This window comes from Poecilia mexicana, unplaced genomic scaffold, assembly GCF_051168715.1.
Source record: "Poecilia mexicana isolate PSO_F unplaced genomic scaffold, ASM5116871v1 scaffold_13, whole genome shotgun sequence".
Taxonomy (NCBI): domain Eukaryota; kingdom Metazoa; phylum Chordata; class Actinopteri; order Cyprinodontiformes; family Poeciliidae; genus Poecilia; species Poecilia mexicana.
In genome coordinates this window covers 20973899-20990224 of record NW_028263382.1, presented here as the reverse complement: position 1 = coordinate 20990224, position 16326 = coordinate 20973899, and the positions used below count along the sequence as shown (strand labels likewise).

Here is a 16326-nt window from a genome sequence, read left to right as displayed (position 1 = left end):
TACCGAGCCGACCACAGCGAAGGGGGACAGAGAGGGAAGCTGCTAAAGCCAACAGATGTGAACTGGACTGCGGGAGGAGAAAACCCAGAAGTGAAGACAGAGAACCTGCGACTCTGCTAATATGTGGCAACCTGCGTCGGAGCGGCTGCAGGTAGGAACAGGCATTTTGGTGGGGCACATCTCATCGGCAGGGCAGGAGTAAATGGAGCCGTGGTAACAGCTACTCAGCCCCGCTGTGCTGTGCGTGGCTCAAACCTGAAGCTACGTTTTCTCAGCGGCTACAGATGGCAGTCAGCGCACAGTTTTAATCCACATCCCTGTCTCAGAGTTCGCGTTTAAATGAAACATCTGTGTCTCTCCGGAGGATTTAGCGGGTCTGAAGGCACCTATCCACGTTACGCAAGCAGGAGTGCATCAAACTATCGTGTCTCCTGCGCTGCATTCCTCTGCTAATCCACAGCTGGAGGTTATTTGAACTCATAAGTCAAACACATGCATTTTAAAGTTATGTTTAAGACGCCGTTTTGATCTTCTTCGTTTTCATCCATCTCTTTGTAGCTGAACTTAGGGCCTTCTCCTCATGTTGCTCACACCAGGATGCTTAAATTCTAGTTTAGCATTTTAATTTTTGTGTCAAATTGCTGAAAGCTAAAGAAGCAAAACAAGAAGAGTGAAGTAAAAAGATCCACTGATGACACGTAGTTCGTTACCCAGGGGTAAATCTGTGCACCGACCCCATGGCTTCACGTCTCTGTTGCACACGTAATGCTCTCCAGATGTCGGCCTGCGAAGTGCCTGCCAAGTGAACTTGCACAATTCCGTCTCCTGCCCAGGCGTCAGGAGGATGGACCATTTAGTTCCGCTTGTTTCTCTTCCCCTCGGATGTGAAGCTACAGTAGATCCCTGTAAACAGAAATCTGCGCTTCACGGTAAAACGTGCAGGTTGGAGCCGCTAGGATAGGCTAACCCGTCGCCTAGCAACCGCGTTCCAGAACGCGGCTGAAAGAAGCCCATCATTTAAAAATGTTCCTAGTCAGGGGATTCTGGACAGCGTTTATTTACCTCTTTCTGCGTTTAATTGTGTGTCCTTGTCTTCTTGTCACAGCTTCATATGAGCAAGTAAATCATACTATATTTAACCAGGCCTTTCACTGCAACAAGATATTACCGCACAGCGCCACCAAATCATTCTTGTTTGACTCTTCCACATTATCTTGCATGACAGATTTATTCATATTCGAGCACACTAAGTGACCCATAATAAACGAGAATATGTTTTTGAAAGAAAAGTGTCTGTAATTCCTACATGTTTCAAGATATAGCCATTCTGCATTTTTATGTGGTTGGAATATGTATTAAATAACTCGCTTCAGTTCTAATAGTAATTTAATCAGCAAGTATTTTTATTGTAAAAATGTTAAACTTTGCAAATAACGAAAGGAACTGGCATAAAATAAGACTGTTTTCTAAAAATCTTCACATCTGTCTGTCAGTAAACCGATTTATATAAATAATTAAATTTTAAACAGAGTAATAGAAAGAGAAACCATTAAAAAGATAGAAATGAACATATTTAAAATAACTTTCAATTGTTATGATAAAAAAAAAAGTATTTTGGTTACAAACTAGAAAAATTTACACTACGGTTAAGATTGTTTCTTTTGATTGAAATACTTTTTCCACCGTTTGTTCCAGGAGAGTGGCTCCAAATAAATAAAAATATGAAAAGGGAAGTTCTGATGAAGTCAAATGATTGCTTGGTACTATTTAGTATTATTTCTTTATGTTATGCTGATTGCAAAAGGAATGATATTGTTAGAGCAATATTTGTGGGCCTCTGACGGTATGCAGGAATAGATGGACATCTAAACGGCGTTAATAAATATGAGGTACGTTTTATAGTAATATATTGTAAACATCAAAAATATATTGTGAGAAAATTTGGAGTCCATTTCACCCTTACTTGATGGTCAGAAATAGAAATGCTGAGCATTATTTAAGCCCTACTAACGCCCATCTTCATCCAGTGAAGCGATAAAACAAAAACAAAATTTCACTTAAAATTTCACTCTTTAATTCTAGACTTGGAATATAAACCCAAAGCTGTATTTTATCTAATACATTCTGAATCTGTGACACACTGGAAGACAAATATGATTGAAACATGGCAGATGGTCAGATAAATAGATAATTGTCCTGGCTTTCTCCCTGACCTGAGAGAGACTAAGAAGTCCATGTGGAGCGCTCTCTGAAGACTGAAAGATAACCTTGCAGATCAGGAATCTGTAAACCCTCAAGCAGAAGCCATGCTGGAGTCATTTTAACTTTGTGTTTAACATCTGAGCTGTAATTGTGACTTGGGGCTGTGGGGAAACCTTGAAAAAGAAATGGGAATGTAAAAAAAAAAAAAAAAAAAAAAAAAAAAAATGTGATAAGCAGTCCCACCAGTTCACCTCCTGAAGGGCCAGCTGTGGCTGGAACCTTACAAAACACTTTTGTTTGTTTCTCTTGTTCTTGTCGATAATTTGACTCATTCATACTGAGTTTTTTAAACTGGTTTTACAGAATATTTTAATTGGGAAAGTCTGTAATTCCCAGCACATGCACTTAAAGGGAGCTTTAGAATCAAACCGGAATTGCTCAGTATGTGTTTGTCTTTGTCCGCATATTACACAATCCATGATATTCTCTCTTTCTGTTGCCATAGCAACACCTGATGTCTCACTGCATTTTTGTCTCACACTCTAGTGGGTAAAGAAAAGAGGGTAAAAAGAGCTAGATGGATATGTAGGGGGTGGCGGTGGAGGTCAGGAGATCCAGGCTATGGAGTGCAGAGAATTATTGCGCCTTTGTGCTGGTGCTGCATCATGCCTCCCTGTTTTTCTCGCCGTCTGTCTGCGCGCTCTTCCTCCGCTGACCACATCCTTCGGTCAGTTTCAGGGGGCCCTTCCTCTCCTACACAGAGTCCATTTAAGTTCACTGACAAATTGCACAACACGCACAAGCGGTCTGAGAAATACTCACTTGTGTGCCCGTACCTCAGCTAAAAGCTGCATGCGCACGCAGACGTGCGAGCGTGGCTTCCCGTTTGAGGTGCCAGATGTGCTCCCTTCCCATTTCAGCAGCCGCGGCTTGAACTTTTAGCACCTAAATGTGACATGTGGGGCCGATGAGAAGATGTGACCTGACGATGCAGAAATGGCTGCCTGAGGTCAAACACGGTCAAAAGCAGCTTCTGTCAGTGGCCATCTTTATTTGCCTTTGTTTCTGTCTCTGTCTGTCTGAGGTTTGTTTGTAGGCACAGCTAGGCTGAGTGTGGTCTCAGCGAGTGAAGGAATCCACAAGCAGACTGGCATACTTCCCTCATCTCATTTTTTTTTTTTTTTTTAAGTCTGCATATGATTTCTTCCTTTTTACCCAGGTGACTTATGACTTTTTGTATCCAGTGAATAGACTTAATTTCCTGATTGTGATGCTTTTTGGTAAATCAGTTTGTAAGGGATGTGGTTCGTCTTTTCATTAAAAATGCCTGTCTCAGAAGGACATTTATCTTATTGTTCCTCATTTACTTATTTTTACTTTTTTTTAAACTTATTATTACTTATATATATATATATTAGAGATGTGCCGATCAGGTTTTTTTTTTTTGCCGATTCCGATCACCCATGAGGGCCGATCACCGATACCAATCACATAATTATTATTTTTTTAATCATAAGCACTACCGGTTATATTATGTGGAAAAAGGAACCATGAATTCACCTTAATTTAGACAAAAACTTGTTTTTAATAACTTTATGCAATTAGAAAACAAAACAAAACAGGTATTGTGCAAATTGTACTGCTATTAATAATACTATCTTTAACAGACTGAAAACATATGAAGGCTCTGAAGAGGCTAAATAATGCAAAGAGCCAAAGTAAAACCTCTCAACATTGCCAGAAAATTAACATTCAAAGGCAAATACAGGCTCCATTACAATAAACAATCCCGACTCACTGAATGAAAACTTCCTGTTAGCATGGCGGCTAGCTGATTACTGCTAGTTCTGATTGGCTGTTTCTGACTGAGCGGATTAATTATGCAAAACAGGGAGGAGATCGATTATTTTTTCAGAGATTATCTGTCTCATGTTAGGACAGCGGAAGTGTTAATACGTATGTAAAATGTATTTTCTTTTTAAGTTACATGCTGCAGCTTTAAGCAGAGGTTCGGTGTGAGAGTCACTACCAGGTGGAGCAGAAGCGGCGCTCCGTCTGTGAAATATTACTACCTGTAGCAGCGGTTCAACAGCGAGAGCAGAACCAGCGTCTTACATCGCAGCTCGAAGACTTAAATAATTTTGCGGGTTATTTGTTTAGCTTTCTGACCGTCATGCTAATCCGGGTGAGTGTTTGTAGCTGTGCGCTGCTTTACCTGCTGTCTGATCGCTTCATATGTCTGTTTTACTGCAGTGAGCCTCGATGTAGCCAAACTCCGTCAAGTATGGCACTGTTTTTATGCCATATTAGATTCGTCGTGTTGATTCATTTTGACGTGCTTCACCCCGCGCGCTTCAATTTTCCGCCTCAACACGCAAACTTCCCCATTCACTCAGTGCGTTATACAGTAGTTACACATCGCTTAGGATTTGTTGCTGCGCGTTTGCGCAGTGTGAAGGAAAGAGGAAACCAGCTGCACAGGCAGGCTGGGAAATGAGATGCAGGTGATGATCGGTTTGTGTGATCGGCAAGAGACCGTGATCGGCGATCACCGATTATACACTTTTTCACGGAAATCGGCCGATTATGATCGTACGTACGTATATGGAATTTTTTTCTTTTCTTGTAATATTTCTCTTTTTCTTTTCATCAACTTATTTTATTATCGTTCTTGTACAGTACTTTGGTGCTGTTTTACACCTGTTTTAAAAGTGCTGTATAAATAAATTTCACATTGACATTATGTATTTGTTTATTTCCAAATCCCAACATTATACTATGTTTTGTTTATATCTTTGTTGTCAAAACTGCTGGAACAAAACCTCAAATAGAGTTATTTACTGCAGGGTGGATTTTAAGATTCATAAAACATCCATGTTTATTTTAAGCAATATTTATTCTGGTACAGCTAATTGGGATGCAGGTTAAAAGCTATAACTTAAACAAATAATGGTTTAGTGATATCTACTATCTACAACTTTACATAGATTTTATTTTATTATTTATGTATAATTTTTAATGCATATAAATTTATATTTAAGAATTACCAAAAGAGTAAAAAAAGGCTAAAAAAGACAATTTATTAGTTAATCTACACTGCTTTCTTATTGTGACACTACTAAAAAAATAGCTAAGCTATTCAGAGTTGTATTAGTGGGACAAAAAAGGAAAATTTACTTGCATATGACAATTGGATTTAAAGGTAATTCTACCTCTTAAACATATGAAGTTCAAAATAATTTATCAATTCTACAAAAATAAATTTTTGGCTCGACGCGAAAACTTTTAAGAGACTCTGAAGAGAATGAGAGCAGACGAACAAGCCGCACATTCAAAATAACTCGGTTCCTTGCGTACGTGACCTGGTTAATTCCATACGATGCCTTCGCTCTGTTCGAGCAGCTTGGGTTCATTGTTTAAGTCAAAGAGTTGCCGATGTTTTTACCGCTAGCCGGAGATTGCCACCCTCGGGGTCTGTGGTTGCGGTGCTTTAATACCTGCTTCTTCCCACAGAGCTACCCCAGCAAACACAGCATCCAATCACGGCCCTTCTTCCTCCTTCGCTTTGTAGTTCTTTGTAGGAACCCCCCCACTGTACCACACAGAGTAGAGCTTAATCAGTTGCATTTCTCCTCATAAACCGTCAAAGGAACACAGGGGAAGGTTGTAAACACCAGTCTGCAGTAATGTAAGGTTAAAGCCTCAAAGTAAAGTGAAGTCATTGTTTGGAAATACGAGGTGTGGTGGCTTCATTGACCCCGTGTCGAGGAGCGACTTCATGAATGATCCATTTCAAGTATTACTTTTAGCTCTCATCCTGTTTACCCAAGAGGCAAAGCCACTTTGTGACAAAAATATATTTCGTCCTCGTTCCTTAAAACAATTTTGTGAACAGTGTGGCTCCTTGTGGCACAGTTGGGGGAAGGTTTTAATCTATGTTGCATAACATGGCTGACGGGTTACATTCCTGCCATGGGGTTTATGTTTTTCCCCTGATCAACAACTGGTGTTTTCTTGGATAGATATGTTGCAATGTCCCAACAAAAAAGAGCAACATTGGGAAACTTTAACAAGCGGTAGTGGACCCGGGCGGCGTTGAGGTGTACTGAGATTTAAAATGGTTGCCAACATTTTCCATCATACTATTCTTACAATTTAAAGTTGTTTTCCTGAGATGTCAAAGAAAGTGACTGAATAACTGGAATTTCCTTAGTTATAAGACAAATTCAAAACACCACGCTCCCTCTACTTGTTGCTGCCCACTGCCAGTCAGGTGGCTGAAAGAGGGCTGCTATACTTTCCACCTGCTTGCAAAACAGGCAAACTTTGCTCCTTAGAAATATTTTTGACAGAAAAAAAAGTTGCTGTCTGGAAATGCTGTGAGATTATGGTATTTTATTTTGAGAATCTCTTACCAATCCATGCCTGGTTTTATCGTTTATGTTCATCTTCAAGTGTGTGCCCACCTTTTCGTTTTGTGACGAAACATAATGCCTCCTTTTCATCTAGCATCAGATTACTGATGGCTTTTTTCAAAGCACTTCACAAGCATCCGCAGAAATCACTGCTGTGCGCATTATTATTATAATTTTTTTTTGTCAAGGGATATTAAAATGAGTTTAGTCGTACAGCTTCCTAAATCTCTAATGCGTGCTCACATCCGAGAATGAAAGCATGCTCACGTTTTCTGAGCATGTTCTAAACAGACATTGCCTTGATGCTTTCTAACAGCCCACAAAATTTCAACAGCTGACTCATTTTTCTTGGTTCTTTCTAACCGTTTTCACATGTTTGGACTTTTTTGCTGAAACGTGTGACACAGCCTGATATTACAGTTTATCCACAGTTTTGATCTTCAAATCTGTGGAACATGACTTATTGCTCTTTTGGTTTTGGGATGAACCAGTAGCTGTTTGTGCATCAAGAGGGGCTATTTTTTCTTTTTCCTAATTTCATGCTTTCAGAGACACACATCTGTCTGGCTGACTTAACATCATTTCCAGCTGTTTCCTACACTTTTGTCACGATCCCGTCTCTTTAACCGTGACTCTGTAAGGCTGAGTGGCTGTTTTTCACCCTCTTATTGAGTACCTTCCCATCGTATTGACCTGACAACCTCTTTTTGTCTAGGCATAGCCTCAGAGGGCTTTGAGTTTAATTTGCCATCTGTGAACTGTTAAACCCGTCACAACAGGACGCAAACATCACAAAACACTCTTGACTTTGATTTCTTATGGATGTGGTTGTTACATTGCTTTGTTAAATTTGTTTTCAGATTTACAGTCGGTTTTGCTTAAGAGACTTTGGCAGAAAAATGCACACTGCATTATGTCTGACACTAGGGATTTTCAGCAATAATAAGATTGCTGGAGATTAGAGTGAGAAATAAATCAGCAATGTTGGATGTACGTCTGGCCAAGCAGGATTTTATTTTGCTAATATTGTATAACTGGACGAACGCCATGAGGTAAATGCTCATTAAGTGAGCACTTAGTCATAAAATAACTGACATGCTATAAAGCGTCCCTGACAGATCACTGGTCTGGCTCGATCAGGCCGTTTTCCAACCTTCTTTTTACTCGAGCTTTCCTTCAACTCAGCATCATATTTATGTTTTATCAGAGCCTTAAATCAAACTCTGTGCATAACCGTTTCCGCATATTAGGAATCGGCTGTTCATAAAATTCTTACTGTTTCATGTTCAGCATAAACACCGTAGTTTAACGCTGTCAAACTGTCCACACAAAACACTGAAACAATAATATGCAGCCTATATAATTATCAAATTAACTTAACACTAACAAAAACAAATTCTCGCTGCACTGAATTGTGTACATTTCCTTACATTTTCTTAGCAGGGCAACCCACGTCTTAATTGGCTGATGGCTCATTAATTTGTTGGACTTTCTGTTCAGGTGCAGCCTGTGGTAGAGGCATTAAACTATCACACTTTAGTTTTAAAATTGTTTCCAGACTAAGTGATTGATGACACTTTGATTTTCTGTTTGTTGTAACTGTTTTGATGCTTTTCTTCAAGCTAGATAAGCAAAACTGTACAGCAATAGGTTGGGGAAGGGTCCCTCTGATCACACAGGCAGATTCTTTGACATTGTATTGAAACGACAATGAATCACAAAGGTGCTATGTTGAAATTTTACGTTTTGAAGCCATTGCTTTTTAAAAGTATGCATGTTTCCACTATGAGACTCAGAGTATTTTTTTCCTCTGCACTTTTTATTTTTAGATGTCAGCTTGTAAACCTTGAACCTTAGAAGAAACTAGGTGTTGAAGCTGGGTGTCACTTACCAAACCAAGGCTATTTTGGCTAAACCGAGAAAAAGAAAGTTTGTCAGTGACATCCATCGCTTAGTATCCATCAGTAACCAGTGTCACTTTCTGCAAAGAGCCAAGACAGCTACACTGAGATATAATGGGCTCTCATTTGTAGCTACAGAATTTTATTTCAGTACGTGGATTTCACTGAAACCCAACATTTAACTGGTATGTGCTGAGCCTACCATTTAGTGATTGCTCGGGTGTTAATATTGACACAATACTTTATTTATATTTTTGAACGAGGGCTTCGGTTTGGAAATGGGTTGTGGTCTTACAACAGCAGAAGGTTTAATGTGTCAACATGCGTCTCGTCCCACAGCGGTTCCAATCAACCCAACCTAACCCTCGCCGGTCTTACGCCGGAGACGAGCCAAGTAAAAGTCAAAAATGCAATTAAATGCACAGTAACATGATGAGGAGACTATGGGGACTAAATAAATAAAATTAGGAAAACATTTTAAATGTAATGAAAATATTGTGAATGGAATTCCAGAGCAGCACTAGACTTGGATCATTTATCTGCACCACCCTGTAAATTGCCCTTTTAGCCCCCCAACTTCGAACCGGGTCCAAGTGTAGGAATGCAAGCCACTGCCGGGCAGCTGTAAAGTGCTGACGCGGAGATCGTTGAGCCCTACCACACATATGGCTTTACTTTCACAAGTCCATCATGCTTTTTCTTTCACTTCTTTTCAGGTAGCGAGACGCACTGTAGGCCGTCGTCCTTTAAAATCTGATTAAAGAGCCAATACAATGCAGATGAATACAGTGCCATGTTTTCTAAGTTGAGTAATTTTACTGTAACCGATGTTGATAAGCAGGAAAATATTTTGGTTTTTATGGGAGTGGCCACCAAATATGTTTCCTTATCTTGATCAGGGTTCTCTCTTTGGCTTTGAAAGGCAACACTGTGGGGCTGATGAAAGCCTTGCTTGGCAGCAATGGCTGTTTTCACTGAATGTCAACCATCTGTTGGATAAAACTATTCTTTTTAGAGCTCAACTCTAGTTCAGAAAGATCCTTTCCCATTTGCTCCTGCTGAAAAGCACATGCAGTGGGACGCATTGCAAAAATGAAGGTTGTTTTTATCGTCAATGCAGTCTGTTGGGAAGAGTTCTCAAATTAACTTTAGGCTGAAAGGTAATTTATCTCTGCAAGTTGCCTTTCAGTGGAAGGTGTTCAAGTTCATCCCAATGTCTTAGTTTAATGTTTCCTGGACAGTTTGAAGGGGTAATAAAGCTTGATGCATGGCTTCAGACTCTGGAGTGATTCATAAATAGTATATAGTATAACAGTATGATGCACTCAGGTCTCCTTTTCAATTGGTTCGCTTAAGCTTTAAGAAACTCATCCAAGTCCATCTTTGCCAGGAACAAAGACAGGCTTGAAAGACATCGGTAATGAAGAGAAAAGAGAAGTGGTAGTCAGTTTACTCCTGAGGCTTTTTTTTATTTTGCACTTTTGTTCTTTTTCTTGTCCAGTTTATGAAAAGGAGTTTTTCTCGCTGGGCATTTTGTAATTTTGTACTCAACAGGAGTTATTTTGAGCCTCCCTTGGTGCTCTGCTGATGTTTTGCAGTCATTTTCTATGTTCTACTGTAAAATAATGTTATGTGACTCCAATAAATCACATATGGTCATTTTTGGGCGACCAAGGGTTTAGGACACTGTCCATGTGTCTGAAACGAGGATCAGAACCATAATGAATGAAAAGATGTGGGTATGTGAAATTATATAATTAATTACATATTATAAAATAATATTACTATTAGGATTTAAGGGTTTTATGTGAAAATTTATCTCCTTAATTCATCTGAGTTGAGGGGGAAACAATCTGATGCGCTTTAATTAGGAACATGGGTGTTAAAAGGTTTGCTTACAGATTCGATGTTGTGTGACAGCATGAGGAAACAGTGTACCGTTTCCAAAGTTATTAAGCACGCTGAAATAATTTGCAATAATAATACAGGTTGTTGTTAACCCCTATTATCCTCACTGTTTTTCTGTTAGCATGATATTTCTATCACTTTGCAAGAGCTTTAACATCTTACCTACTATAATCTAAACTGGTATATTGACAGAGTCACTAAATGTGCATAATATTTGCATTTTTATTTAAAAAAAATACTACTTCACACTTTGACAGGTTGAGTTATCAAGTTTATTTGTACAGCACATTTCAGCATGAGGCAGTTCAAAATGTTTTGCATCGTAAAACTGTTACAGACACCATTTGTGAAACGAGTAATAAACCTTACCTTGTGTCAAATGCCATCATCAACGTTATCAATACAGCTATCCATCGACAGCTAAAAAAAGCAATCAATTGATACATTTTTAGTCTTTATAAAAGAAAAATCAAAATTTAAATTTTTTGAAATTTTTTTCTCTGGTTTACTTTGTATGCATAATTTTAAATAAATAAAAAAAAGTAGTCTTTCCCAGCACTGTACGGCAGTGAGTCCCCCCCAATCATTAGAACATCTGAACACATACAGTTAATTTGACTTGTTGCATATTCATTTGCAGTAACTTAACAATCATCTGCAGGTTTCTTTGCGGATAAATCTCATGCTGCTATAACTCTTGCGCCGTTGATCACGGGAGCCACCAGAATGAGCTGCGCCAGGCATGTTTCACAGCCACGGACAAGCTGCGACAGCTTCGAGCAGTCACAGCATGGGCTCCTTCAGGAAACGCTCGGTTTACTTTTCGACTGCTCCGAGAAGGCCCCAGAACTGCACGGTGTTGCAAGTGCACCGAACCACATGGAGCATTTGGTTCTGCTCGGCTTCAGGAAACATTGGCATTGAAGTGCAGTTATTAGATTATACAGCCTCTGTTATTTTAATGGAGAGAGGAAGGGATGGGGGGTGGGGGGTGGGGGGGGGGGGCGCTCCCTTCATCTGTTCCTCACGTTTCACATGGAGCATAATAAACTTCTCACACCAATCCTACTTCAGGACTTCATCTTCAGTTTGCACTTATTAAAAGGTAAGCGGTAGATTTCAAACTGGCTGCTTTTTATTATTACAATGAACACCAGATCCTAGTGTTCATAAATCAGGAATATTGCTGGATTTGACGGTGGCCATGGTGTAAACTAGTAAAACTCGCTCGCCTGCCTGAAGGAGCATTCATCCCTAATCTCTGCATTGTGACGCGCATCCACCTTGTAGCAGGTTTACTGGAAGTTGGCTTACAGCTCACCGCTTTCATCTCCCTCTCTCCATCAGCACTTTCAGACAATGCTGAAGACGAAGCTAAACGTGCTGACGCTGAGGAAGGAGCCCCTGCCCACGGTGATCTTTCATGAGCCCGAGGCCATTGAGCTCTGCTCTGCCACACCGCACGCAAAGAGCAGGACCCACGCGGGATACAAGGTAGGATCACATGAGCCTGATAATCCTCAAATCCAACCCTGATCCGGAATGCATAATAGCATTAATACAGAGCCGTAATCCAAATGTTTTTCTTTTCCTTTTTACTCACAGAAGATAAATAATTTCCCCATTGTTGATTCTGCAGCGCTCTTTTGTCAGACTCTGTGTCTGGGTGAGCCTTTAGTTTCCCTGTAGAGTTTAGATCTAAAACATTGTGTAATTTAAACTCCTCTCTTTTTCTCCAGGTTCAAAACAGGAAGCACGCCGGTACAGATTGAAATGAAACTTCTTAACAAATTACCAAATGTCTTTGTGTGCTTGCCTGCCTTTGAGAGCCTCCTTCAGTGGGAGAATTTAGTTTTCTGTGACTTTCTGATTGAAATCTGGTGTGTCATTAGTAAACGTGATGAAAAGGGAGGTATTTCCCAACTTCTCCCCTCACTAAAATAAACCTTTTTTTTATATTTGGCAGCTTCTCTAAGAGGACAAAATAAACTCCCACTGGTATTATTGCCAGGAAACACAAACGTGGAACACACAGTCCCTATGCTTGTTGATGCTTGTGTTTGTTGGATCACTGTACAAGAGAAGAAGTTGAGCACATACGGATGACTACAAAACAAAAAAAAGGAAAAGATACGGCTAGAGGCGCCTTTTTGGCTCTTTACAGAAACACCCTGAAGTTTTAATGTGACCCTTTGTGCTTGCAGAGCAGTGCAGTCCAGTCCAGCTCAGAGACACACGAGACACCCGGCAGCGTGTAGTTTTCAGGATTTCTATCTGCTGAAGATCAACTAGTAGTGGCAAGAATTTCCTTGTGGCCCCTTTTTGTTTCACTCTGCTGCTGTAGTATCAGGACCAGATGCATTACCTATTCACAGTACATTGCTAAAGTATTAATACCACTTGATGTTTTTAACCGTTTGTTGTCCTATAAGCACAAACTTTTGGGTATTCAGTGTGACTGACCAAAACAAAGTAGTCAAAAATTATAAAGAGGATGCATATTAACCCCCTTTACTCTGACTCCCTTTGACATCCTGTTTAAACGATTGCCTGAAGAAGCTGTAGTCGGTCTACATGTGTATAATTTAATCTTAGTATAAATTCTGCACTTTTGTGAAACCTTCAAGGCTTCATCCGTTCCAGCTTTCATCCACGAGTTATTAGCCATTTATCGTTCTTTTTTATTATAGTAGTTATTCCATGAAAAGTCGTACAAACATTGGTATTTCCTCATCATGTTAGATGAACGCCTCTCAAAAGTATTCACGTCTCTTGCGGATACGAAAGCCAGATAGTGGAACTAGTTGAAGCAAAATATCAACATTGCTGTCCAAGCATGTTAAAATACGGAAACACACAGAGCTGTATCAACCGGATGAAGTATGTCGGAGCCTTCTGAGGTTTGTCAGAGAACATTGGTGACAAAAAAAAAGCATAATGAAGACCTAAGAACACAGCAGAAATGTGAGGAACGAAGCTGTGGAGATGTTTCTAGGAGGAATATGTTGTAAAACTATCGTCCTGTCTGTAACCAGCAAATGGAAAGGTTATGGCACAACTACAGACCTACCAAAAGTATTTTGTAGCCTACTGTCTTGGAAGGCTGAAAAGGTTTAGGCTGAACAATAAGACCGAATGTTACAGCCAGACTGGTGTGTAGACCAATATTTTTTTAGATCAAAGCATATTTATTTGCTAAAGATCGACTATTTCAAGTCTAGACGTAAATCCAGTTGAGAATCTGGCAAGATAAAAACGATTATCCACAAAGTTTCTCCATTTAATGTGACAGGACTTGAGCTATGGGAGAAGAATGGTCCAAATGTTCCATTATGAGACGTGCAAAGCTGGTGAAGAAATGGCAGGAACCACTTGCAGCTGTGTGTTTCTGCAAAGGATTGAATCACTGGAGAATAAATACAGACGCACCTCACATTTAATAGATCTTTATTGCTGCACCAAAAATCTTGAGTTGGGTATAAAATCCCGATAAATACATTAGTTTGTGGTTTTAATGTGACAAACTCTGAAAAAGCTTAAGGTGAATACTGTAAGACTGCGTTTCCACAGACATTCAGGTACGTTTTCATTTAATCAACAGTTTGAGGTGATATTGAGCTCCTGGCCAAAGTAAAACAGAGTTTAGAGCTTATCTGTAATCTGAACTCTAGAGTCTTTCTGTCAGATTACATGTCTGTCTGCTCATTTGATTGGGATGACAAATGAGCAGATATAGTTTAGTCTCTGCACACAGCTCACCTCCAGTCAGGACCTACAGGGAATCTTATTTTGTCCCTGTTAATTTTTTTTATTTTATTTAGATTTTATTCTCGTTTTGAAGTGCAATAAGAAAGATTTGTTTTTCATAATAAAATATTCAGTTCAAAGCCAGAAGGCAGTAAAAACACGGGCGCAAGTCTCCTAAACGCTAGAGTGATGATGTGCGGTTTAAATCAGAAGTTAAATGTTGATCTACTGCTGAGGGAAATGTCTATATGACCCATGCGAATATTCCCTTGTAGACTTGGTGTCTCTCGCTGTACAGTGTGAATCCCAGCATTCACTCGTTGGCTGCTCCTCTTCTGACTCGCGGCTCTTTCCAACAGCACTGAAAATGCCAAAGCCACGTTGCTGTGGATACCACTACGTATTTTTAGTGTAATACCGCCCAAACAAACACGCGTTCTCGCTACAAAACAGTCTTCTTCTGTCTGCGGGCTACTACCTCGCATCCCGGCCTTTGTGCTTCGTTGTCTGGATCTGTTGTCCTGTGGAAGTTCCCATCTGAGTTCCTACCTGTCTGTTTGAATGTCTGTCTGCCCACCTGCTCCTCTGCTTTACTACTCAAGAGACGTGGTTGTCTTTTGTGGCAGAAAACCAGCACAAACAAGGAGATTTAGTTCCTTTCTGAAATACTTGCCGGGCTTCTCTGATTGATTTTTATATGCTGGAGCATAATAATGTTTCAGATCTTCTTTCTTTCACTTCCCTGTTTCTCCAATTAGTATTTCATGCTAACAGTTTACAGGAAGGCAGGATGGCAGGAATCGTCTACTGTCCTGTCTACCTACCAAGACCACCTCTTATTTTTTTACCTCATTATTATTTTTTTTACACTCCAATAGACTTTGAATTGACACATTAAGTCAGGGTGCTTAAAAAGTTGCCAGTGTAAGATAATAATGAAGGATGTGGGTTCAAGCATTGTGCCCTTACTCTAAATAGCCGCTGGGGAGAAAGTGTAATTGTTTCTCCAAGTATATACTGCAGAAACGATACATGCCACACTTTTGTCTATTCGTTGTGACTTTCCGTCTTTCTGTACTTTGTATTCTGATGTCAGACGAATGCTGGACGCCCTGTCTCTTCTCATTCGGTGAGGAGGAACAGGGTGCACAGCTGCAACATTTAGATGATTCGTAGCCCTGTAGGTTGAGACGACCGAGGGTTTCTTTTCTCCTTGCAAATGGTCTTGTCTTTTTCATTACTAGATACTCTTTTTAAAATCATCTTCTAGGTTTAGAGATAAAAAGGGAACAGATTATTAATATGTTAGCTTGCTTTTATAACTTTGACAGTGTCCAGACATCTCTGTATTATTTTGTCAGTGGGTAGGAAGGCACACATTTTGTTTACACACCTCAGTCCAAATCAGTTGATCTTGGCTACAGAGTAGGCAGGCAACGCATAAAGAATCAAAAACGCTTTGTTTGTAAGGAAACTAGAGCGTTGAAGGATTAGGAAAGAGTCCTGACTCCTGCTCACGATAATTACTCTGTTTTCATTGCTGGTACTGCAACTTGTCAGCAGCAGAGCCAGACTGAGATGGATTTCAGGACTGTACCGAAATCCAAACACTGAATCCGAGGCTCAGCCTCAGTATTTTTGAGTTAGACACCAAATCCTGGGCTTTTGACTCGGATACATTCTTGTAAAATTCAGGAAATTCCAACTGCATAAAATTGTATCTTTACCAGTTGGCTGTAATAAGTTGGTGGCTGCTAAGATACTTTGGATCATTCCGTGTCCAATTTTGGCAACTACAGATATTTCTCAAGTCCCGAATGAGTCGGTTCTGATCCTGCGAGCTATGTGTAGTTGGACGACTAGTGGCAAAAACAACGCCGCGCTTTTCATAGCGGGAAACATGTTTTTAGTTCTCTTATTGACGTGCGTCGCCAAGAGTTGCTCTTTCTTAGGAGCGACTTCAGTCAGTTAAAGTTTTCTCATGATAAACTTCAACAGATAGATTGTTCCTGCCAAGTATTTTATGGAAGTGTCTACTCTTTTCCAAACTGTTTTCACTGACAGCTTCTCCTACAGAGCTGTTTGAAAACAAAGACCATGAGGCTTTCCAAATTCAGTCTTGGATTTCCATAACCTCCTTGCTTTGCTCTTGT

The 16326-nt window shown here is 39.9% G+C and overlaps 1 protein-coding gene across 1 annotated transcript in view; it reads left to right on the top strand.

The window, feature by feature from the left end:
• Positions 1–16326, top strand: part of pid1 (phosphotyrosine interaction domain containing 1) — a 32350-nt gene continuing 16024 nt past the window's right edge. Inside the window, exons 1-2 of the mRNA XM_014994935.2 lie at positions 1–151; positions 11774–11920. Coding sequence (XP_014850421.2) covers positions 122–151; positions 11774–11920 — 177 coding nt within the window. The 5' untranslated portion in view covers positions 1–121. The remainder of the gene's footprint in view (positions 152–11773; positions 11921–16326) is intronic.